We start from the raw sequence: 23,039 nt of genomic DNA on the forward strand, positions 1-23,039 counted from the left end.
ATCAGCCAATGGAAGCACAAGGATATTCTGATATGGAGAGCAAACTGAACGCCGCATCATCAGGCTGGTAATACTACTGTTCCCTAATAACCTCACTAGCATGCTATATATATCATAGCAGAAGAACAAGCTCCAGCACACTGAAATATACAAATCCGGGAAACACCAACAAACTGCAAAATGTCTGCCTGGCACTAGCAAATGTGATGCATTAAAGATAATATAATAAAAAATTGACATGAACATAACGTTATCAAGGCAAATATTACGAGTAAAGGAAGACTAATATGAGATACATCCATCAGTTTGAAAATTTTACGGTCTCCATCTCACAAAGTTGTACTTCAAGTAGCACTAGCAAGCAAACCAGTCCAGAGAGGAATTCCAAAAAGCCCAGGGAGTCAAAATCACATATTCAATTAACTACGAATCGAAAATCCCAAAACCAGAAAAAGCTAACATGTTCCTGTGCGTGTTTAACTCTTATCGCGATCTTCACAAACAGTTACACGGTATCTTGTAGACATCAGACTACAAGTAATAGCACTCAATGATTACATCCTAAAAGTAACAGTAAATCACATCATGTACTAATATCATAAATGTCATTCAACATAAATAGAAGACAAATATGAGTTCACTTCACTGGGTAGCAAGTATCGTCTCTAGCCAATTTCATACCACAGGCTATAAACATTTCATCCAAGAAAAGACAAGTACACTGAGCTCTCCCCTGTAAGATATCAGCAATTCATATTTAGCTGGCACGACTTTTTATAACATCAAGTCCCATTTCAGTTGGGTCTGTAGCTTGCAATTCGACCTGGATTCCATCCAGCTCTCTCTTGAACCTGTCTTTTGAGCTTGCATAAATCATCTTGCTTCTCACCCTTGATGTGTCAGGAGACCTTAGACAGGGATCAGATATAAGCAAATCATGAATAAATTACATTCACCCAAAAAGTGATAATTAGTTTGTTTTGTATGCAAGAGATGCTAAATCTACCATGCAATGAAGAAAATCCTGCTTTTCTGGCAATTCTCTGCAGTCACAAAATCAAAATCATAGACAGCATAGCGACATTCATCCACAGGAAGACTTGCAGTGAAGTCCTCGTAACTTTTGGTCGGCTCACCAACCTTCTCAACGACCACCTGCTTCTGTTTCTCCTCAATCTTGTAAACAATGAAACGGTAAGTTCTTTTTGCTTTCAGCTCCAAGAACCTCAACTTGCAATCGTCATGCACAGCCATCCCAGATGCTGCGTTGGCCTGTCAAAAAAATAGTATATGCTGTATATTAACCATTCAAGTTTTTGTTGGAAGAAGTGATCTAGTTGAAACGTCAACAGCAGCACTTGAGAACATCTCCAATATGCAGGTGAGAAAACAAGCAAAAACAAATAAAAAGTCAAGCACCCAATTTACTTCCCAATGAATATCAGCTTCAATCAACAGAAAACGACAAAGTAAAAGTGGCCAATTTGCATAAGCATTGTTACACGACATGAACATTTTACAGTAAACAATGAAGAATCATAACACCGCATACAACTTAGAGCGCAATTTTGATTCCCCCCATAGTAAATCTTGCACTTAGTGCTGCGGGGAACAGCTAAATGGAAAAACTCAGCCAGATTTTGGGACAATCAAGAAATGAGTCCGTCACAAGCTGCATTGTTTACAGGACATGTATGTGGTTAAGTCAATATGTTCTTCTATAGAGCGACACTACAGTCAGTTTGCAGAATTTACATAGGAAAAGCAATCAAAGATCTTGTTCCGACTCACTATAACATATACTAACAAACTTCTTTGGCAAAGTGTAGAACATTTCCAGTTTGCCTCTGCTCCTTCCAGAATCATTAGTAATCTAGGATCAAAAGGGGTCCATAGAAAAGATTATAATGCACAGCCCAGAGCCAGGAGCTGCAGTCAATGACGCTTTAATCTTAAGGCATGAAATAATGCATTTGCTCAGTATCAAAAGATCAAAACTTGCACAAGGGTGTGATGATCTAACAAAAGCATTACGCTATATGTTATTATCAGTCAAAAACAAAATGACAGCAAGAAGGGACCGGTGGAGTAAGATAGATAAAGTCGGGGGATTAATAAACATATGTCTGACGCCACTTTAGATCCATTCTTTCTATCTTTACCTAAATCTACGCAACAATGAATCGGTGCATAAAGTAATTGCGAAGATTGAATCCCTGCTACCACCTCCAAATCACAATTGTGCAAGGTACGTAAGATCTTAGTACAGGAGAAAATTGTAAAAACAACGCTGGTTCTAACAACGATTTTACACGACCCAGATTAATGTGTGAACCAAAACTAACCTGCGATCATCGGATCAGTCACAGATCAAAGACTAAGACCAAGTTACAGTGACATTATATACCTTGTAGCGCGAATTAAAGAGCGTAGAATGGAAACCAAAGTACTAGTGTTAATTTAACATTCAGGACTTACCATTCTTTGGACTACTAGGAGTAATTGGTAGAAGCAGAGATCGCGACTAACTGAACGAAGAGAGAATTTGGAGAGAGAGAGAGAGAGTGCTGATCCGCCAAGGCAAGGAGCTCAAGTTTTCAAATCAGTCGGTTTGTATGTGATTGCGGCTGGTAAATGCATTATACATTAACTTGGGTTGCACTTTATGTCAATGTGCAGTGGCGTGACGCCGCGTATGTTTTAGTATTTAAAATTTACACCCGGCTTACGTGGTTTTTTTTTTTTTTTTTTTGGGGGTCAATAGCCAGCTACAACCAATACGTAGCGGCTGGCTAGCTCAAGTCGACTGCTGGATGAAAACCCAACAAAACCAAAAAAGTACTAGTTTTTTAAATTAAAAAGGAGAAGAGAAAGGGACAGTTAAAAAATAAAAAAAAACTATGGATAAAAACGAGAAATCAATGCACTGCACAGCTGCAGTGGCTAAAATTCTTCCACGATGATTTCAAAACCTCTCCGTAGTTTTTGATAATTTTTATTGTTCCGAGGTTTTAGAAATATCACTTATCACCTTTATCAGCAATTTTGAATCGAACGCATACATCATTAATGGTGAAATGAGTCTACTATCCTTACAACTTAAGATATTTTACACATATTTGTGGAGTGAAATAATTACACATTTGTTAATCAAATTAACCAATTCTTCAAAAAAAAAAGAAGAAGAAGAAGATGCATTCTATTACAGATATTATTTGGGCCATTAGCGGAAAAATACATCATTTGGCTTAGTTTTTTTTTTTTTTTTAAAGATGAATACAAATCCGGTAAACAATCTATGTGAAAATGAGCGGATGATAGCCAATTAAGGCCAAATCGGAGGCGATTTTGCCATGCCATCTGCAAATTATTGACCAAATTCTACAAAAATTGTATTAAAATCTACAGCTCAAATAATAGATAATAGATCTACTATTCGCTTTGGCATGAAAATGGTGGCAATGCCATCACTTAGAAAAAATACTACCACTAAACATCCACGTACAAAACAAGTCCAAATACAACAACTATTCGCATCATGAATATGTGATTATTTTTGTATTGAAATGGATAGAGAACCATCAATTGAATGAATTGAGTAAAGGCTCGAAGCAGCTCTTTTCTCTCCTGTTTCTTTTTCATTTTTTGATTCTCTTTAAAAGAATTGCAATGACTGTGAAATGCAGCATTGATGCTTGTTTGCATCCGACTGCAAAAAAGAAAACAAAAAGTAGCAGCCAGCTTGCTACTCTATTTCTCTATTTGCAGTCTTATTTTATTTCCCTTAAATGTGGCATTCAAATCTTTATAGTGTACAATAATATATAGAAAGGAGAGTAATGGCAATTGGTTAAACATTTTCTATCATTTTTAAAATTTTCAATTTTAACCTTATATAAACTAATTGTTTTACCCTAATCACCTAATCAAATTTGTCAAATATAATCATTCATAACTACCTTAAGCATTGAAAGTTGAAACTACCAAAGTATTTATTTTTTAATCTAATAAAAAATTACTTATAAATTGAAGTTTGTTAATGAAAAATTCTTATCAAATTTATTCATGTAAAAATGAAATTTACAAATTCATAAAAAAAAGAATAATTATTTTTAAATTGCACATACATTGGGCTTACCTTTAATACACGTACTAATTAAAATAACACGTGAACATTAACAAATTCCTCAAAAGTTAAACCCCACTTACAAATTTTTAATCTTCCCATTACTATATTCCTAATTCTCTTATTATGACTGACCATAAAAAATTGTCCACTGGACCAATTCAATAAGGCTTTGATTAAGTAGCTCAGCCGAAGTCAAACAAAAACATTTCGTTAGCCCGCCGATGAGGTGCTTGGAAGTAAATTAAAACTCGTAACTCCGGAATCACTCTTTATCTCGTCTGTCCCGTTTTTATACAGTTATTATGTGTATTGATACATCACATGTAGCAGCTATATAAACAAACTCAAGCAAATTTATGGTGAATTCGAATGAATACACGTGGCAACTATATAAATATGAGATCAATGAGACAAAAGGTAATTTTGGAACAGAAAATTCTAAATGTTACTGCCCGTCTACATTTCCTTATTTGTCCTAAAATAAGGAAACGCACTACTATAAGCTAAAAAGAGAGTTGTTGAAAGAAACTTTCTTTCTTGAGGAGAAAAAATGTTATGTTAATTGTGAAATTATGGGCATAACACAAACATGTAAATACAAAATTTTCCATGTCCAAACCGCCGCTTTTTAAAAAAAATTTGGCACTGACAAATGTTATGCCACTCGGGTGAGGGACGGGCCCATGAAGATTCTTTCGGTGCACCACTGCGTTAATCCAACGCTACCCTCCCATGGGTTTTTTCGTAGTTGTTAGGCTGTCATAGGGTCAATTTTGGATAATAAGGTCCCAGTAAAAAAAGGACAAAGCGATAGGGTCAATTTTGGATAATAAAAGGTCCCCCAGAAAAAAAAAAATGACAAAGAAAAGTGCGATACGGAGAGTCCATTTTAATCGCATTCGTTGGAATTTTTTAGAGTTTTTATTAAAAATTAAAATCGCAACACTTTTTTTTGAGATGTGATTTTGTGATGTATATTACGTAAAAAAATGGTATGAAAATATGTTCAGGGAATATTTTTAAAAAACAAAACTAGCAATGCAAACAAGGCTCGACATTGATGTTATAAAAATTATCTCTATTATATAATCAACTGGAATATGGGTTAGAGTTAATTAAAGCGTGCCACTTTATGCCATTCCAATAAAATCCCTTCTTCCATTGACAATTAAAATAAAAGTGTCAGATCGATGCTTTTAATTTGTTTAAAAATTAATAAATTTATGTTTTCTTTATTGCTAAGAAACATAATTAGTTTTTTTTGCAACTAAAACAACACAGCAAAATCTTCGGTCAAGAAAGAAAACATGGATGAATTTAGGCTTAGTAGATGATAGAAAGTAGAAAGCTACACTTAGGATCTCTTGCCATTAAGGGGTTTGACTTTTGGTGGTGGGTCTGGAGGAAAGTAAATTAAGAACAAAGGAAAGAAATGACGGCAAAGGAGGCATCAAGAAAAGCTTCTAGCACGAGGAGGATAGGGTTGGATGGCAATGGAGAAAGAATTGCACCTAAAAGGTTCTAAATTCAATACCTCATATTTGTTTTTTTTTTAAAAAAAAGCCCTTTAGCATGTATCGTGGATCTGGCTTACTATCAAAAATAAAAGGAAAATAAAAATAAAAATAATAACACGGTATGGCTGATTGATATTCAACATCCTACTTAAATCGGGGAAATGAAAAGGAGGAAATATATTTTAGAGATTTCGGGATTCGAACCCTTCTATACTTGCGCTTAAAATAAAAACTAGTCGAATTCTTTCCTAGCGATAAAGAACTTAAATTTGGGCCTTGATATATTGTCAATGCAGAGTATGGTCCAGTTCAAAACAAATGGATTGATTACTGGGCTTGAGCTTGTCACGGAGATGCCCAGGAAGGGGCCCGATGCCCGAGCGATTAAATATTAGGGGAGTTGAGTTTTTCGAAAATAAATAATAATAATAATAATGATAATAATAATGAGAGAGATAGAGAGAGTTGAGTTGTCATGATTTTGTAAAATTGATGAAAGGCTTCCTACCAGCAAAATCAAGTGGCTTGTAACTTCAGAAAGGTGTGATGATCCAATTTAAAATCCCGACCTCAATTACCAATGATTATATGGTTTTATTGCTAAGAGCCACTCTTGTGCCAATAGATTAAAATCCTACCATCAGACAAAACTATCTATTGTTTAAATAGAGTATTATTTGAAATAATTACTGTAACATTTTTTTATAATGTAATATATATAAAATAAAAAATATATATATATTTATAATACAAGCGAAATATTATTTGAAATAATGAAATATCCAAACACACCCTAAAAGTGGGATGACGTTAACACATACTGGGATGAATAAATCATGAAATGATTTTTTTTTAAATTTTATTTTTTTCCAAATACTAATAAATGCTTTTGACTAACATGAAGTGGTTTAGCGCCATAAATGAAACGTGATGATGTAAATGACAAGTATTCCGCAGTCAGTCGCCCGCTTTGAAAGTGATATAACTGGACCGGCCCATGTGTAATCACACTTCGTTACTGTGGTTTAATTAAATAGCCAAGATTAATACTAAAACCATGAATTGCAAAGGATCTATAAGCTCTTCATTTCATGACAGCGAAAAATAAAGAGGAGTACTAATTTGTCGACATAAATGAAACAAAAAGCTCGTTAGTTCGTAGTTTTAAGTTTCAACAGCAAGAAAGAAGAAGTAGAAAGACATCCAACCATCCATATCCAGCTAGTTTTTCCCGCATATAAAATGTATACCAACATCATGAGTAGATTTTTACTCGATTCTAGAAACATTGGATGCCTTGGATTCGCGAGGGTTATGAGTTGACATTTCCTCCAAAGACTTGGCAGGCGGCGGTGGTAGGCCGGGAGCACCACTTTTATCAACCGTCAGCGGTGGATGAGCGACACCTGCAGTTGAACCTGGAGGAGCGGGAGCGGGAGCAGGAGCAGCTTTGCTTCCTCCGGCATCGTTCTTTGGAAGAGGATCCGACAGGTCGTCCGGGAACACAAAAGCGCCCTGAGAAGGCTTTCTCTGGTGGCGATTAGTCTTCTGCGACATCCCGTTTCTGTCCAGACGACGAAGAAAACTACTTACTACTTAGAAAAGTTGGCGATGAGCGATGAGGGAGTTAGGTACCGTGAATATGTAAGTGAATGACTGGGCTTTGGGAAACAGCGAGAGTGGGTGGTGGACTGGTAGTTTGCACATTGCAGATGGAGCCGGGGGACGAGGGTAGTTTGACTCTGTTTATATGGAAGTAGGCCCGTTACCGAATTTATCCATCTGCATTGGGATTCCGCGATAAATTTGCTGGAGATTCTGTAATCCACTTGGACGGTTGACGTTCATCGATGATATATACAATTACCAAAGTGGGTTTTGGTTTCTTGCTATTTTACAATTTTAAGTTTTCTTACTCGCTGGATTTTACCGGCCCGTTTGGATTGTATTTTCCTGAATTTTTTGTAAAAAAATTACTGTAACGATTTGATATAGGTGAGGTAAAGAGGTAATAGAGAAATGTGTTCATGGAAAATATAACAATTTTTCTGAGAAAAATCGCAATCCAAACAGACCCTAAGTATTTTGGTTACCATTTCGCGGTGATTAATTTCAATTCAACTCGTCTCTAAAACTAGTTTCCAAATTTCCCTAGCACATTTGAATTTTATTTATAATTGCATCCAATGCCTCCTTTTTCTTTTGAATTTCTTTAATCAAATAAGCTGTCTTGACAATTTATTTGCTGGACTAAAAAAAAAATGCATGCGCGCACAAGAATGACCGGACACGATAGCTGATTATTTTTCCAAATATATTTGCTTACATCATCATTACAATTTCCAATACACCTTTTTATTTTTTCAATTACCTTTTTATCTCACATACATCACATCACAAAAAGTGCTACAGTAAAAATATCTCAAATAACTTATAATCCAAACAAACCCAATTATTATGAAGTTTACGTTTTCTCTCTCTCTCTCTCTTCCCTAACATATGGCTATCAATACATTGGGTTTGTTTGGATTAGGCTTTATTTCCCCAAATTTATTTACTTACATCATCATTACAATTTCCAATACACCTTTTTACCTTCCCAATTACTTTTTTATCTCACATACATCACATCACAAAAAGTGCTACAATAAAAATATCTCTAATAATTCACAATCCATACAGACTCAATTATTGTTTTGTATGTACCATTTTGTTGTGCGAGGAAACAGTCCCCATAAAATGTCCTCTAAAGCTACATCATATTATTAGACCAAGTGGTTTTGCAATCATAATTTATAATGGATCTTGATAAAAATCCACTCATAAAAAGCTTTTTTCGTATTATTGAATATTTAAAAGGATTGGTTGATGTAAAATTAACATGCATAAATTTGTACCTAAATAAACTAAAATTTATTCCTATAAGCTGTGTTTAAATCAAGGGGAATATTTTTCTTTCGATGCATTATTAGTGGAAAGAAAAAATATCTCATACATCATCACAATTTTACCTCATAAATTGAGGCGAAAATAATTAACCTTTTTACTTCTTCTCTCGTAGACATTGGTTCCATATAATTATGACATTAGATTGAATCATGCATAAAAAGTGTAACAATAAAAAAAGAAACTTTCTAATTTCTCCAAAAGAATAAATTGGAAGAAGTAAAATAGGGATAGAGGTATGGTGTTTGCTACGGATTAAATCGCAAAACAAGAAAATTCACATAGATCAAAAAATCAGATAGAAACGAACTGAGCCACGCGGCAGTAGTACAGAGGACATCCGGAAAGTGGACCATACCCAAAGATATAAAAATCTTGACCCCATCAGTGTTTTCCCTTTTCCATCAAACCCTATCTTCATCTGCCTTCTCGCTCCTTCCCAAATCTCATCATTTTCCATTTTCTTTTTAGTTAAGTCTCTCTCTCTCTCTCTCTCTCTTCAAATCTATACCGCGAATCCAAATTTCAGTTTCGTCCGTTGCCGCTCTCTTCGTTCTTGTTCGTGAAAACAAAGAAACCAAGATTTGAAAAACCCTGAACATAGTTCGTTCCCACGTTTCTTGAACTAAATCTCAGATCTATATGTAATTCATGGGTAGAAAACCAGAATGAGTATATGCCAAGCCTTTTCCTCCAAAAAGTGTTCTGTACAAAGTCATCAGATCTATCCGAGTCTTCCTCACTCACTCTTTTTACATTCATGATCGATTTATGGAGTTTTGAATCCAAGAGGTAGGTCCAATAATATCTTGTATTATTCTCTTTGTTGATTTTCGAATTCGAAACCAGCACATTCAGTTGTTCAAATCACACTAGTACCGTGTTTATTGTTCCCATTTTTTTGCCCAAGATTGCCTAGTTTCTTCATTCCTTCGTGGACTGCTGTAGGCTGCTTATAGGACCTTGGCGTGATTTGAATACTTTTTTCGTTAAAATTGGACACTAGCTGTATTGCTAATTTATGTATTTTTGCAGTGGTTATATTATATCTGGAGGTTTGCAGATTGAAGAAGGTCTGTTGTCACTGTAGTTCTGTATTTGGTTTTGAACCTGCACTTGAATGCTGCAGTTTGAGGTGGTGGAAAGGGTATATTTGGATGGGGGAAGCTGAAGGAGAAGTTTGTGTAGCCGTGATGAATGATGGGATAACGGAAATGGAGAGCTCAGTGACGGCTGAACTGAAGCGTAATTGCGAATGGATTGTGGATGGTACTGAAAAAGTGCCGCGTGCGAAGAAGCACTTGATAGAAGCTTCTAATGACACTGAAACTGGATTAGAGCCTAGTGCTGAGATTCCAACAGAAGAAGCCCAGTGCAATACCAGGTTAGAACCTATTGCTGAAAGTCCAGATGAAGATTATGTCAACATTGCTTTATCAGAGCCTTGTGCCGAAAGTAACGAAAAAAAGGCTTTTGATGGTCAATGGGAAAATTCTGCTCAAGCTGTGAGAAAGGAGGATTCTAGTGACACTAGTTTGGAACCTTGTCATGGATTAGAACACTGTGACCAAAGGCATACAAAGCAAGCTTCCAGTGATAATAAGGAAGTAGTTTTACGTGATAGGAAGCACACCAATGAGGTACCGGATGATATTGAAATGGAGAATGGGGTAAAAGAAGCTTCTAATGAAGACATGTTTTCGGAAGTTTCAAATCCAAATTTGTCTCCTAGGGAAATAACTTCTAGTAGTAAAAAAATTGGTATTCAGTCTACTGAACCGGGAGGCATTAAAATACAAGGTGGTTGTGGAGAGGTTTCATCTCTTTGTTCTGGGAATTCTAGTGCCGAGGAAAGTTTGAATGAAGAAGAGCATAGTGGGAATGATGGATCAGGAGAAGTTTCCACGTCTTGTGTTGTACTTGAAATCCCTGAGCACGTTAGCACGACTGGTATCAGGAAGATCACGTTAAAGTTCAGCAAACGCAAAGATGAACACGAAAACATTTCATATCTTTCGGCTGCTCAGCCTGAACCTGGGGAATATGGTTTTGGCTACCCTGAAGTCCATGCACATAGTACCACTGCAGTTGCCAGTGTGAATAGAGATGTGTATCTTAACACGTACAGGAGACCTTTCCATGAAACAAGAGTTCCCTTCTTATCCACTCCTAATAAGGAGTTGAAGATGTCCAAGAAGGTAGTTCCAGACAACTATCCAGCAAATGTAAAGAAACTTTTATCTACTGGAATCTTGGAAGGAGCACGAGTAAAGTACATTTCAATGAATGGAGAGGTAAGGAGTTGGTTGTGCTTTTACTTTTCAACATAGGAGTATTAAATCAGTTTTGCCTGAAATGCTGTTTTAATCTTTGCCAGAGAGAGCTTTCTGGAATCATTAGAGATGGTGGATATCTGTGTAGCTGTTCTTTGTGCAATTTTTGTCAAGTAAGTTGTCAATCAACAGTTTATTAACGATCATTCTGTTTATGCTGCATGATTGGTTTATGGAGTGTATGAATGGTGCAAACAGGTTTTAAGTGCGTATGAGTTCGAGCTGCATGCAGGCGCAAAAACTAGACACCCTAACAACCACATATATTTGGCGAATGGTAAACCTGTTTATAGTATCATTCAGGAACTGAAGACTGCACCTCTCAGCATGATAGATGAAGTGATAAAAGGTGTTGCTGGCTCTTCAGTAAATGAGGAAAACTTCCAAGTCTGGAAAGGTATGCCTTTTCCTTTGGATGTTGTAGAATTTTGTACAAAGACACAAGTCATAGATAACTCTTGTTCTTCAAGTAATTTAGTTTCTCTGATTCTCAAGAAACACTTGTGCTAGTATTGTGTATAACTTAACTATTTTTAAGGGGGCACAGAGGTGTAGATTGACATATAAGTCTTTGTCAAGAACTTTTGTCTTTTTTTCATTTAGAAAAGTATGATTGGTCTTATTATGTGTTCCTGGGTTCGGCCAATCAGCATTTCACCAAACTCAAAAGAGTTCTCACCTTGGTGGATCAAATGGACATGTAGTGGACTCTTGTTCAGCAGGGTCGCACCATAAAAGTCTTTTTGCATTTTGCAGCAAATCTTCAGCAAAACAATCTGGTGGCCACTTCCCATGTGAACACGCACGATCAACTTTCTGATACCTATTACTCTGATACAAGGTACTATTTGTAATATGTTTTTAACTTTCTGCTACTCCCTACTGTCATTCTGCAAAACATGCCTGTCAGAGAATGGAACAATGCACGCTCAGAAAGTGTTCAGAATTTATAGTTAAAAGTCGGATTTAGCTTGGAGGTTGCTTTGATTGATTGTATTACTTGAAATAATAATTGAAAAGATTTGTTTTGGGGGGGGGGGTGGTTGGATCCATTTAACAACAAGGGGAAAAATGTGAAATCTGTATCTTTTGAGGTGTATCTTGTAACTAATCCTTATTTTACTTTCATTGACTTTCTTCTAACCATTCTGCTGCGTTGAAACTTCAGTTGCCCGAACCGAATGGTGAAAGACAAGTTCACTCCAGCTTCTGGTTCCTGCACTACCAACAATTACTTAAATCTGGACAGCCATACAGAGGCAGAACATCGGAAGCGTGTGATAAAAAAGTTAGTTGCTCTCTCTGGTTTGATGGAATATAAATAGGTGAAACAAGCAAGTCTTTTATTTAAATTGGTGGTTCCTTATTATTGACTTGTTATGCAGACCAGGATGGTTACTTGCTAGCTCCGATGTTGAGGATAAGAAATGTAGTGAAGGTGGTTTAAAGAAAAGGTAAAGTTTGGCATTTTAAACACACTTTCGTTGCCTATATGTGAGAAAGTATTTTCTTTCCTCCAAAGACTGATTTTGTTTACGTATTTCTGCTTTGCTTGACATTGGATTGTGATATTCTTTACGACAGGGATAATGACCTACATAGACTACTTTTTATGCCAAATGGACTTCCAGATGGGACTGATTTAGCTTATTATTCGAAGGGAAAGGTTGTTTGTGCTGAATGTTCGTCACTGTATAGTTTGTTTATCCTAAATGTTTATGAGTGCTGAACTTATATGTCATTTTCTTGCAGAAAATTCTTGGGGGCTACAAGCAGGGGAATGGAATAGTCTGCAGTTGTTGTCATTCGGAGGTAAGCATACTCGCTTGAACTTTACCCACTTTGAAACGTAGTTCATTTTGGTGCTGGGTGTCTATCTACTTGCTGAATTTCATTCTTTCCCTTTGTTCTCACACCTGGTTTTTATTTGTGTTAACAGATTAGTCCATCACAGTTTGAGGCTCATGCTGGTTGGGCAGCTAAACGTCAACCGTGAGTTATTTATTAGAAGTAGCAAGTTTGGCTGAAATAAGTGATAGATGTTGAAATTTAAACCTGTTCTTTTCCACAGATATCGCCATATTTATACTTCAAGCGGCTTGACACTTCATGACATAGCGTTAATGTTGGCAAATGGCCGAAATATTGCCAATAGCAACAGTGATGATATGTGTGCTGTCTGTGGTGATGGAGGAGAGTTAATAATATGTGATGGATGTCCACGTGCTTTTCATCCAGGTTGTATTCAAGTTAATGTTAATATCGATTTAGTAGGTCTCTTTCTTTGCTTTTGTTTCTTCAGTGTCCCTACATTTTTTAAACTTTGGGATTGTTCAAGGATTTTGAGTTTTACTGACGTGAATTTCTGACTGATTTACTAGAATCAATCTTGTGATCACATTACTGGGCAATCTACAAATTTTGAACTTTGGGATTGTTCAAGAATTTTGACTTTTGTTGACGTGAATTTCTACCTGATTTACTAGAATCAATCTCATAATGACCTATGGAGACTACTTTATTGTTGTTTTTTTTAATTATATTTAAACATTTGGATAACTTGTGTTTGACTGATGCATGCGTTTCTTGCAGCTTGTTTGTGTTTGCAGTCTGGCCCTACCAGTGGTTGGCATTGCCCATATTGTTTAGACAAATCTTTCCCTGCTAGAAAAGCTCCGGGTAGGCCTTCCATTGCACGCCAAACCAGGGTGGTTAAAGCACCACAATCTGTTGGTGGTGGTTGTGTTGTTTGCAGGTATACTGTTATTGCAGTTCTCAAATATGTTTTTTCTTAAATTTATTAGCTTTTGCAGAAATATTTGGAATATGAAATTATACTTCTAGTCGGCAGATTTATTGACTCAGTACATTTGTTGTGTTTGTCTTCTGTATCTTTGACCTTATCTTGAAATTATTACTGCATTGTATTGATGGTGTTAACTTATGGTGAATTCCTGTTGGTACATCTGCTTTGATGTGGCTGTTTGTTATCCTCAGTTTTGCTGAGTCATCTTTAAATATCCAAATATGTTTCTTTTTTAGCTCTGTTAACTTTAAATTTACTTTGTTTGCCTTTTCTTGTCTTGCAGGACACCGGACTTCAGTGTTGCTAAATTTGATGACCGAACAATTCTGCTATGTGACCAAGTACTATTTGTTGATATTATTGTTTTATTCTTTGTTGCCACAATTATCCTTGTCTTGCTATTAGCTTTTGGCCTCATTGTTCATTCATTTTTTTTCCCTAAAACTTTCCTGTCTAGTGCGAGAAGGAATACCATGTTGGGTGCTTAAGGGAAAGAGGTCTGTGTGATCTGAAGGTAATTATCTGGTGAGACGCAGTAAAACTTCAATATTATAATGGCTTCGTTATTGATGTTTTGCGAAACTATATCAGGAACTGCCTAGGGATAAATGGTTTTGTTGCAATGACTGCAATATGATCTATACGGCACTTCAGAATTTTGTTCTTAATGGAGCTGAGGTGGTTCCTTCTTCAGTGTCTGCTAAAATAAGTAAGAAGCATGAAGAGAAAGGCCTTGCTAGTGTGACTGCCAATGATGTTCAATGGCGAATTTTAAGTGGCAAAAGTCGTTTTCCAGAACATCTACCTTTACTTTCCAGAGCTGCAGCCATCTTCCGAGTAAGTTTTTGCTTTTACCTTCTAAATTTTGGGTATTGAAGGGGCATGACCTAATTTAATGGCTATTTCATGCACCATATTTACTACATTTGGCGCTTCTGCTTAAGTTGCTAAAATATAGATGTCACAGATTTGATTGAAGTTTTGTTAGTTGCTGAAAGTGCATCCATCAACACTTCTGGCAAAGTCGTGGGACTGATTTTTAATGAAAATATGACTAGATGACGTTTAAATGCGAACCTGTTATGCTGGATTTTAAGTTCATCCTGCTCAGGAAGGGCTAGCGGAGCAGGGAGAATGCCATGTGCCCCCTTGAGCTTGAGTTTCCCCCTTTCATCCTTGAATAATTGTGACTGAGGATGGTCAGAGTCCATATAGACATCACATTTTTTAATACATATTATGTATATAATAACATACCATCAAGGTTTTGGTATTGTGTAACAAAAATTTATACAAGTATCTTGTAAATTCAGTTTCCTTGTTGCCGGATAGCATTTTTGTGCATGAAGTTAAGTCTAGCATTCTTGTCAGTGTCAACTAACGGAGCAAATTGCGTAACGATGTATTGAAAATGTTGTTGTAACGACTTGAGTGGATTGAAATGGTTTTGCCTTGTGGAGGACCATGAAATTTAAAGGGGAACAGAAGCTATGTTTACTAACCTCTGATCTCATATTGATTCTATCTATTAACAATAACAAGTTCGAAAAATTTTGCAAGTAGTGCTTTTGGGATATGAAGTATTGTACTTATTGCTGCAAGACACTTCAAAATCTTAGAATACTCTGGATATCATTAAGGATGCTTCTTAAAATATTGAACTTGAGCTTTGATTAATAGTGTCAAGTTCAATTTCTGCTGCAACTAAATGGGTACCTTGATTGTTTGTTTGATCTATTTGTGCAGGAGTGTTTTGATCCTATTGTTGCCAAATCTGGTCGAGATCTCATTCCGATTATGGTGTATGGGTGAGTTATCTTGCCTTTTTCTTGTTCTAGATGTAGACCCGAAAAGTATTAGAAGGAAGCTTTATTGGTCAATTCACTTGCAGATTTTCATCGCACATGGGGCATCCAAGTTATTCGAGGGTCATATATAATGTAATTTAGCTGATGCCATTAGGAAGTGGATGCCCAGTAAAATATGATGAATTGTAAAAGGTTAATTGGCAGAAAGACTAGTAACTTTATAGGGAGTTTGTTTTGAGGGTAACAACGTTACAAGTGATAATGAGATATAGAACGTGTTTTACATCAAGGATGTAGGTTTTGGGCTGATAATGCATTGCATTTAAAAGATTTTCTGTTACTATTACCTGCTTCATTATTGGTCGCATAAGTAACTTGAGCTTCTACATTATGGAACTGTTAAATAGCTTTATCCTTGGGGGCTTGCTTTTTTCATCCAGGGGAAGAGTCTATAGTTTTAAGCTTATTGTGTTTTATGTTTGTTGGAAAGCATTTAAAGCTTGCAATGGAGGGTTATGTGAACTTTGTGCAAGTTTAGTTGATCGAAATGCTAAGATTGCCATTTTACAATTTGTGCAGGAGAAACATATCTGGACAAGAATTTGGTGGAATGTACTGCATTCTTTTAATTGTGAAGTAAGTCACTTGATCTAAAACTGCTCGATTTGACTGTCTCCAACAAGTCTGAATGTTCCTTATATTGTTTAAACTGCTTCTGTGTTAATTGAGTGACGGTTCTTTGGATAAAATATATAGGTCTGTGGTGGTTTCAGCTGGTCTTCTCAGGATTTTTGGACGAGAGGTTGCTGAGCTTCCTTTAGTGGCCACAAGTAGAGATAATCAAGGAAAGGTAAGTTACAAGCATTGAGCAAGACGTTGTAGTCCAACTTCAATTTTTTACGGATTTCCTATCCTGCTGAGCTGGTTAGATATTTGCCAGTCTGTCTTTCTAGGCCTGTCATCTGTTGCTGTTGTTAGCCATTTTGGAAAAGAACTATTTGTTAAGAAGCAGATTGATTCATTGGTCAATATTACCTCTGTGTAGGGTTATTTCCTAGCATTGTTTTCATGCATTGAGAGGCTACTGTTTTCCATGGATGTTAAAACGCTGGTGCTCCCTGCTGCTGAGGAAGCTCAGTCCATCTGGACTAAGAGATTAGGCTTCAGAAAGATGAGCAATGTGCGGGTAGGTGCTTTTGTCTAGTGTACATTGAGAACTTAACATTTGCAATAGTATTAATAATATTGATGGTTAAATTTTGTGGAGGATATTTCTAGGTTGAGAATGACCTGTTTTAGATTGTGATGGTCAATGTCTTTCCTCAGAAACATATACACACGCACAAACATATGTATATGAACTATGGGATATTGTATATGTACAAAGTGATACACTATGGTGATTCCCGATGCACAAGTACTACTGTGAGCAAATAGCCACTAGAGAGACAATTTCTGCATCCAGGATGGTAGAGAACAGTGAAATGTCCGGCTCAAAATGATTGTGGAGGCTAAAGCAAAGCGCTTGCATGTTGAGCAGATCTAATCACAAAGAGATCACGTGACATGACCCAGAAGCTCGTAGGCTGTAGCTCAGTTCATGCTACAGTAGAGACTAAAAAATGTCCGGTGAGGGTAAACCATAGTGAGGGGAAAGGTTTTGGCTAGATCATTCGAGTCAATGTGGTAACTCGCCTTTCGGCTTCCAACAGAAGAAAAATATGCGAAGTTAGGTAGCCCAAAGGCTTGATTCACTTGAATTAGAGAAGCAAGCAGCTCTTTGTTGCCCTATATACAGTATCCTGCTGTACAAATACTACCATAAAAAAAGAGCCATTCGAGAGATAAATACTATGGCCAAGAAGCTAATAACTCTATAGGATTGAGAATGCAATCGCAAGAGAGTGATGAGTCTGATGCTAGAGCTAAATAGAGCAGCTCCACTTGGTGGCTGGGTCTCTCTTTTTTTTTTTCCCCCCATTTTTTCTAATTCATTTTACTTTGGTAAGCAGGTGTCAAGGTATACAAGGGAACTCCAGTTTACGGTTTTCAAGGGGACAACTATGCTAGAAAAGGAGGTACAGTGGGCTGGACAGTAATTTTGTCTGTCTCTCAGACATACACGAAGCTGGAAGATGAACCTTGTCTTTTGGCGTTTGGTGACATTTATGGCCATACAACCTTGGTGATAGATGGGCATACACCGTTGTTCAAATGATATTTATGTTAAAAATTGTGGTGCAGGAAATAGCAAGTTAATCTCATATGTTCATCCTATACAAAGCAGAGTGAAGGTCCTCTAAGTTGATCCTTGACAATGCATCAATACCTGGGGAAAGTTGATCAATAGGGGACAGGGACAACGATATCAGGGGCAGGTTGAAGCCCTTAAAAACTGATCTCGTGGTTATATTCTTTTTGCAGTTTGCTAGGAGATTTAGAATCAGCAATTTTGTTTTGCATTTTTCTATAGGAATTATCCTTTTCATTGTAATATTGCAGTTCGTTTGTTCTTGCCATTGTAGTTCTGAGTTTTGCCCCATGGATAGACAAATAGCAAAAGAGGGGGAGTTCATTCAGAACGTTGGAGCATGCTGACCTTTTAATATGCATGCCCTCGGCGAACAATGCTTGTTTTGGTTTTGGTTCAAGTATTGCAACTACCTTGTGGATATGTACATAAAAACGTCAGTTTGGCGCTGCTTGTTCTGAATTCGTATGCTAGGGTCTAGGGTAGCAAATGAGATGAAGGTGGTCTGGTTGGAAAGCTTAAGGAGCGTTGTTGTTGTTGTTTTTTTTCTTTTTTCTTTTTTCAATACCTCGTCTTGTTCGAGTAGGAGCAGACATGTTACTTGACGTGTTCCTCAAAGTCTTGAATAATTGATGTTTATTACCAATTACATCGAATGCTTTCAGCAGTAAACATTTTTTAAACAGGAAACCTTGGGAAACCTTGAGCAGTTAACATTCATGACAGTGCTTGTACGGGCTACAAGGGACGTGAGTGAGCGAGTGATTCCAGTTGAGTCGCACTCAAATGTTATCATCAACTGATTCCATTTCGTGTTATGCTTGCTTAACGTTTGAGTTCAACTCAGTTTTACCTGAACTTGATTTCAATTGAGCATTCATAATTTCAAAGAAAAATGAAAATGACGTTTTTATTCTTCTAATCAACGTGCATTACTCAAGGTGGTTTAATCTTTAAAACAGTAAAGTGACAAATGCATTACTTTTTCTTTTTTTTTTTTCCTTGAAGAAGACAAGCGCACTACTCAAGTACGAACACTTCCCCCAACATTTACATCGATTGGAAAAAATCAGGAAAGTATGTACAATCAGGAAGTATGTACAATCAGGGGAAGTGACTTCACTTAAAAGACAGATGCTGCCGGCCGTTGCGGGGTGAGGGAGCAACTTGTTTGATCTTGTGGTGCCTCATTCTCGTTACAAAAATGAAATGACGTCCCAGTTTAACTCTAGACACCGACTCCTTACAACTCGCACAAATAGCGACATTGAGTGGTCGGAGATTTATTTAACCTAGTCTTTTACCTAGCTTTAACTGGCTTATTTGGATTGGAGAGGGACTTCTTGTACAAGAAATAGAGTTACGCTTTCTTTGCTAGCCTAAGTTGGGGAAAATGGGAAAAGTATGCACAATCAAGGTGGCAATACTTAAAAAAAGATTAATTTTATATATATTATCAGTGTATACCAAATTTAAATTTGAATCCAAAATTTGTTCAAGTGTTATCTATCCGACCGTAATAGCGTATACACTAACAATATATATAAGATTTATTCAAAAGATAAAAAATAAGAATTGGGGGGTTGAAGGTAACTTGCAACTGTCACAATTACATTTACAGCTGCCGTGATCTTCATATTTCCCTTTTTTTTTTTCCCCAACAAACTTCATATTTCTTCACTACATAGAAATGAGAGTACGCAAGTCCACGTGGTAATATCTCCTTTCATCAAGCGATAGTCAAGGGTTAAGAAGGTCGCTGTCATCTTCATATTTAGCCATATTCCCTCAATAAACAGAATTCAGAAAACGCAAATCCACGTGGTAATATCTCCTGTCATCAAACAACAATCAAGGGTTAGAAAAAGGTCAGCACACAAGAGTACTTAAAGTCGCGCCCGCACCAAACCACGGCATTTCGACACTAGGGCTTAACTAGGGTTTTACGACATCTCTCCGGTGCAATACGGCTGATTTTTCACTCATTTGATACGAATTTGATATGGCATTTGCGTCTGGTTTTCGTCGGATTTTGAGTTTAGCGTCGTCGACAAATTCTTCTTCTTCTTCAATTCGTCCTTGTCTGTTAGCTTCAACTCGTCTCCAGTCGACCCTCACTTCCCCTAAACTCTTCATTAGTGGTGCGCTACAAAGATCCCTATCTTTATATTCCTTTGCTATGTATGCTATGTTTTCTATGGTTTTCAATACTGCTGGTCGTAGGTTTTCCAGAAATTGTGATTAGACTTCTGGTTAAAATTAAACTTCAATTTGACTTGCATTTACTTTTAACACGAAATATAATGTGCCGTGGAGTGTTTGGAAACAGATCCAACTGCTAGTATTCTGTTTTCGCCTTTAATGAAGAAAGTCTTATTCTTTTAGTCGTCAGATCGTTTCTATCAATTTTTTAGCTTCTGTCATTGCTGTCTGTACTTTCTGCGTTTTTTCCCCCTTTTACTATTTCAATTAGGGAAAGAGTAACATTTATCCTGTATGCTGGTCTTGAATATCTGGAAGCTAGTAATATCTACTGATATCATTCGAATTCTTTATTCACTTAGTAATTTACTAGAAAATACTTGCAACCACATTTCTAATCTTGGTTCTGCAGCTACCCCTGAAAACTGAATTTTTTCTTTTTTTTCCCCATAAGGAAGGGGAAAATAAGATTCTGTAAGGAGGGAAAAAAATAAAAGAAGGTTTAGACTGCCATTGGGCATTAACGTAATATTGTGCATCCCTTACACGACGAATTTCATCTAGGGCCTGTTACTTGTTACTTCATCTGCAAAATTTTGTTTGCTATTATGGTGGAAAGAAGAAAGCAGCTAGTAATACTGGAAAACACCATATACTTGACCGTATTTGGGTTTTATTCCATTCATACTTGTGTTTTATTCCAGTCTGCAAGTCTGAAAACTACTGCTTTTTGTATGCTTAATCTTGATGTAAGCACTCAGCTGCGCTTTGCCTCTAACTGGCACTTCATTGTCAGTGTTCTAACTCTGATACGTTATGCTAAGTGTAATATATTTTTTTTCTAGCCACAATTTGATCAGTTATCATCCAAGATGCATTGTCACGGTGCTCTTCTAACTTGAAGTCGGGGTTTTGTTGATATTTTTATTTTGTCGGCATTTAGTTGAAATTGCTACTCTGTCCTTTTCTTTGGATCCGGTGGTCGTTCGTATTGGGTGCATTTTGCGATCACATGTATTTTCTAAGTATACAATCTTTCTGGCTTCTAATTGAGCAGCATTATGCCAGAAGTGCCGTGGAGATATCTTTATTATTTGAATTTAGATATGAATATGCCCCCTTTTCTTTTCTGGTATTTTAATGTTAATTCAAATTGAACTGATAGGATGTCCGACTTTGGCTTATATTACATGACTGTTGATGGTGTATAATTTGCCACGATCTAGAATCATTTTTTAAGTAACAACGATCTTATCTTTTGATACATATTGTTGAACCGGAGTGATGAGGAAAGATTACAGAGTGGGAAACAGAGGAGGCAGATGTAGAGTGGTTGTTTATGTAAATTGCAGTAAACGAAAAAAGTCCTTAATAATTTGTGATTTCTATGATATCTTCTGTTGGGGTGGTAACAGGGTCTGTCTTGTCCTTTCATTTCAGTGTGTTGAAGAGTCTTTCTCTTTTTTTTTTTTTTTTTGGATCCTCCCTCCCCCCCTTGGGGATGGATTTGAGTTGCCTTTGTGAATTGACTGGTTAGAGTAACACTTTTCTGGCTCAACATGATGCAGGCCTTTCAAGAACTACAAATGATGAAGCACTCAATAATGCATTCTTGCAATTTGGCAAGCTTGTCGAAGGTACTGTGTTTTCAGCCTATACCACTCCACTTCATGTGACTTTGTGACAATTGTGGTAAACATCAAATATAAACAGCTGGTGTGTCTACCTGCCCTTTTTGCAGCTAAAGTCATCACAGATAGAGCGACTGGAAGATCAAAAGGATTTGGGTTTGTTACTTATGAAACTATAGAAGAAGCTGAGAAGGCTCGACAGGAAATGAGTGGAAAGTTCTTGGATGGCTGGGTTATTTTTGTTGACCCAGCCAAGCCAAGGGAGCCAAGACCTCCACCTCCAGCTCAGTCACAAGGACAGCCTTCTCAACCTGGTTATACAGTAAACAGAACTATTGGTTGGTGTGGCTAATCCTGTGAGGAGGGTTTTGCGGATTGTGATTAAATTGTGGGATGGAATATTTTTTTACGAGGGATGAATTGTTTGAAACAAAACTCTTTAATAGATCTATCCAAAGTCTGTTGTTAACTTGGGAATGCATTGGGATTGCCTTTACATTCTTACTTGACCTTGCTCTATATCTTCCGAGTGAATTTAATTTCTTTTAAAAGCTTCCTATGCTACAGCATTCGAATGTACCAACGGGAAAGGAAAATAAAGAACCTTGGTAAGAAGTACTTGATGCTGAAAAACTTGGGAGAACAGTTGCACTTTCTACCCGGGTAAACTAACTTCCTAGCTGCTGAGCAGCATGCGCGAGAGGCATTGTGTATACTGGAGCAAGTGAGCTGGTTTAATGGAGGAAATCTGGTTGTATCCTCTAGTGTTGTTTCTGGCTCCGGCTTTACGGCTCCACAAGATGTTTATCACCTCTCTCTTTTTGACCCCTTTTTTTTTTTTTTGATAATTCTCTTATTGACTGCAAGATGCAAATAGTTAATTGATTTTATGTATTCAAACATTCTAAGGTAAATATGTTGGCCCGAAAGGATATTTTTTTTGTTCTTTTTTTTTTTTTCAATTGTAAGGTATACAAACAGTTTGGATAAAACATGAGCACGAATTTTGAATAAATATGATAAAGCTATGGTATTGGTTTGCAAAAACAAATACAATGAAAAGTATGGCGAAGTACACTTAATCTAGTATATTTTGTAAGTCATATGTAAAAAATTTATTTTTTTTTTTTGTTAAAATGACAAAGGTTTATTACTTTAGCGTGTTTTAAAGATTCTGTCTATAATTTGACTTGTACAGGTTTAATGACAATTTCTTAGCATTAGGAGTTTTAGAGGAAGAAAAATTATGGATCTTAATCTAATGATCATAGTCATATAATGAGAGTTCATAGTCACATAATGAGTGCGTTAACACTCATTTCAGCTGCTGTAGTATAGTAATTCCACAATTAAGAAAAGGGTAAAAAATCTCAGCGGTCACTAAACTATTGGTCAGATTATGTTTTGCCCATCAAA

The 23,039-nt window shown here is 36.7% G+C and overlaps 3 protein-coding genes across 3 annotated transcripts; 2 read left to right on the plus strand and 1 right to left on the minus strand.

Annotated features, from left to right (window-relative positions):
• Positions 1–451: 451 nt before the first annotated feature.
• Positions 452–2,628, minus strand: LOC113697068 (actin-depolymerizing factor 1). Its single transcript, XM_027216511.2, has 3 exons — positions 2,479–2,628; positions 1,007–1,272; positions 452–908 (listed from the first exon to the last, which is right to left on the minus strand). Exons 1-3 carry the CDS (start codon positions 2,479–2,481, stop codon positions 758–760), a joined length of 420 nt encoding a protein of 139 aa, XP_027072312.1. The 5' UTR covers positions 2,482–2,628; the 3' UTR covers positions 452–757.
• Positions 2,629–8,995: 6,367 nt separating this feature from the next.
• On the plus strand, positions 8,996–18,252 carry LOC113694922 (uncharacterized). The gene is made up of 20 exons (XM_027213844.2): positions 8,996–9,384; positions 9,628–10,886; positions 10,970–11,038; positions 11,124–11,322; positions 11,682–11,766; positions 12,094–12,213; positions 12,311–12,379; positions 12,510–12,591; positions 12,678–12,737; positions 12,865–12,917; positions 12,997–13,163; positions 13,518–13,680; positions 14,015–14,072; positions 14,189–14,245; positions 14,323–14,568; positions 15,478–15,539; positions 16,119–16,175; positions 16,296–16,389; positions 16,585–16,725; positions 17,552–18,252. The coding sequence occupies exons 2-20, from the start codon at positions 9,750–9,752 to the stop codon at positions 17,636–17,638; spliced, it is 3,006 nt and encodes a 1,001-aa protein (XP_027069645.1). The 5' UTR covers positions 8,996–9,384; positions 9,628–9,749; the 3' UTR covers positions 17,639–18,252.
• A 1,434-nt stretch (positions 18,253–19,686) lies between these two features.
• LOC113695260 (organelle RRM domain-containing protein 2, mitochondrial-like) lies at positions 19,687–22,100 on the plus strand. Its single transcript, XM_027214286.2, has 3 exons — positions 19,687–19,931; positions 21,561–21,629; positions 21,734–22,100. Exons 1-3 carry the CDS (start codon positions 19,793–19,795, stop codon positions 21,973–21,975), a joined length of 450 nt encoding a protein of 149 aa, XP_027070087.1. The 5' UTR covers positions 19,687–19,792; the 3' UTR covers positions 21,976–22,100.
• Positions 22,101–23,039: the final 939 nt, after the last annotated feature.

The sequence above is a fragment of the Coffea arabica genome, chromosome 6e (genome assembly GCF_036785885.1).
Source record: "Coffea arabica cultivar ET-39 chromosome 6e, Coffea Arabica ET-39 HiFi, whole genome shotgun sequence".
Classification (NCBI taxonomy): domain Eukaryota; kingdom Viridiplantae; phylum Streptophyta; class Magnoliopsida; order Gentianales; family Rubiaceae; genus Coffea; species Coffea arabica.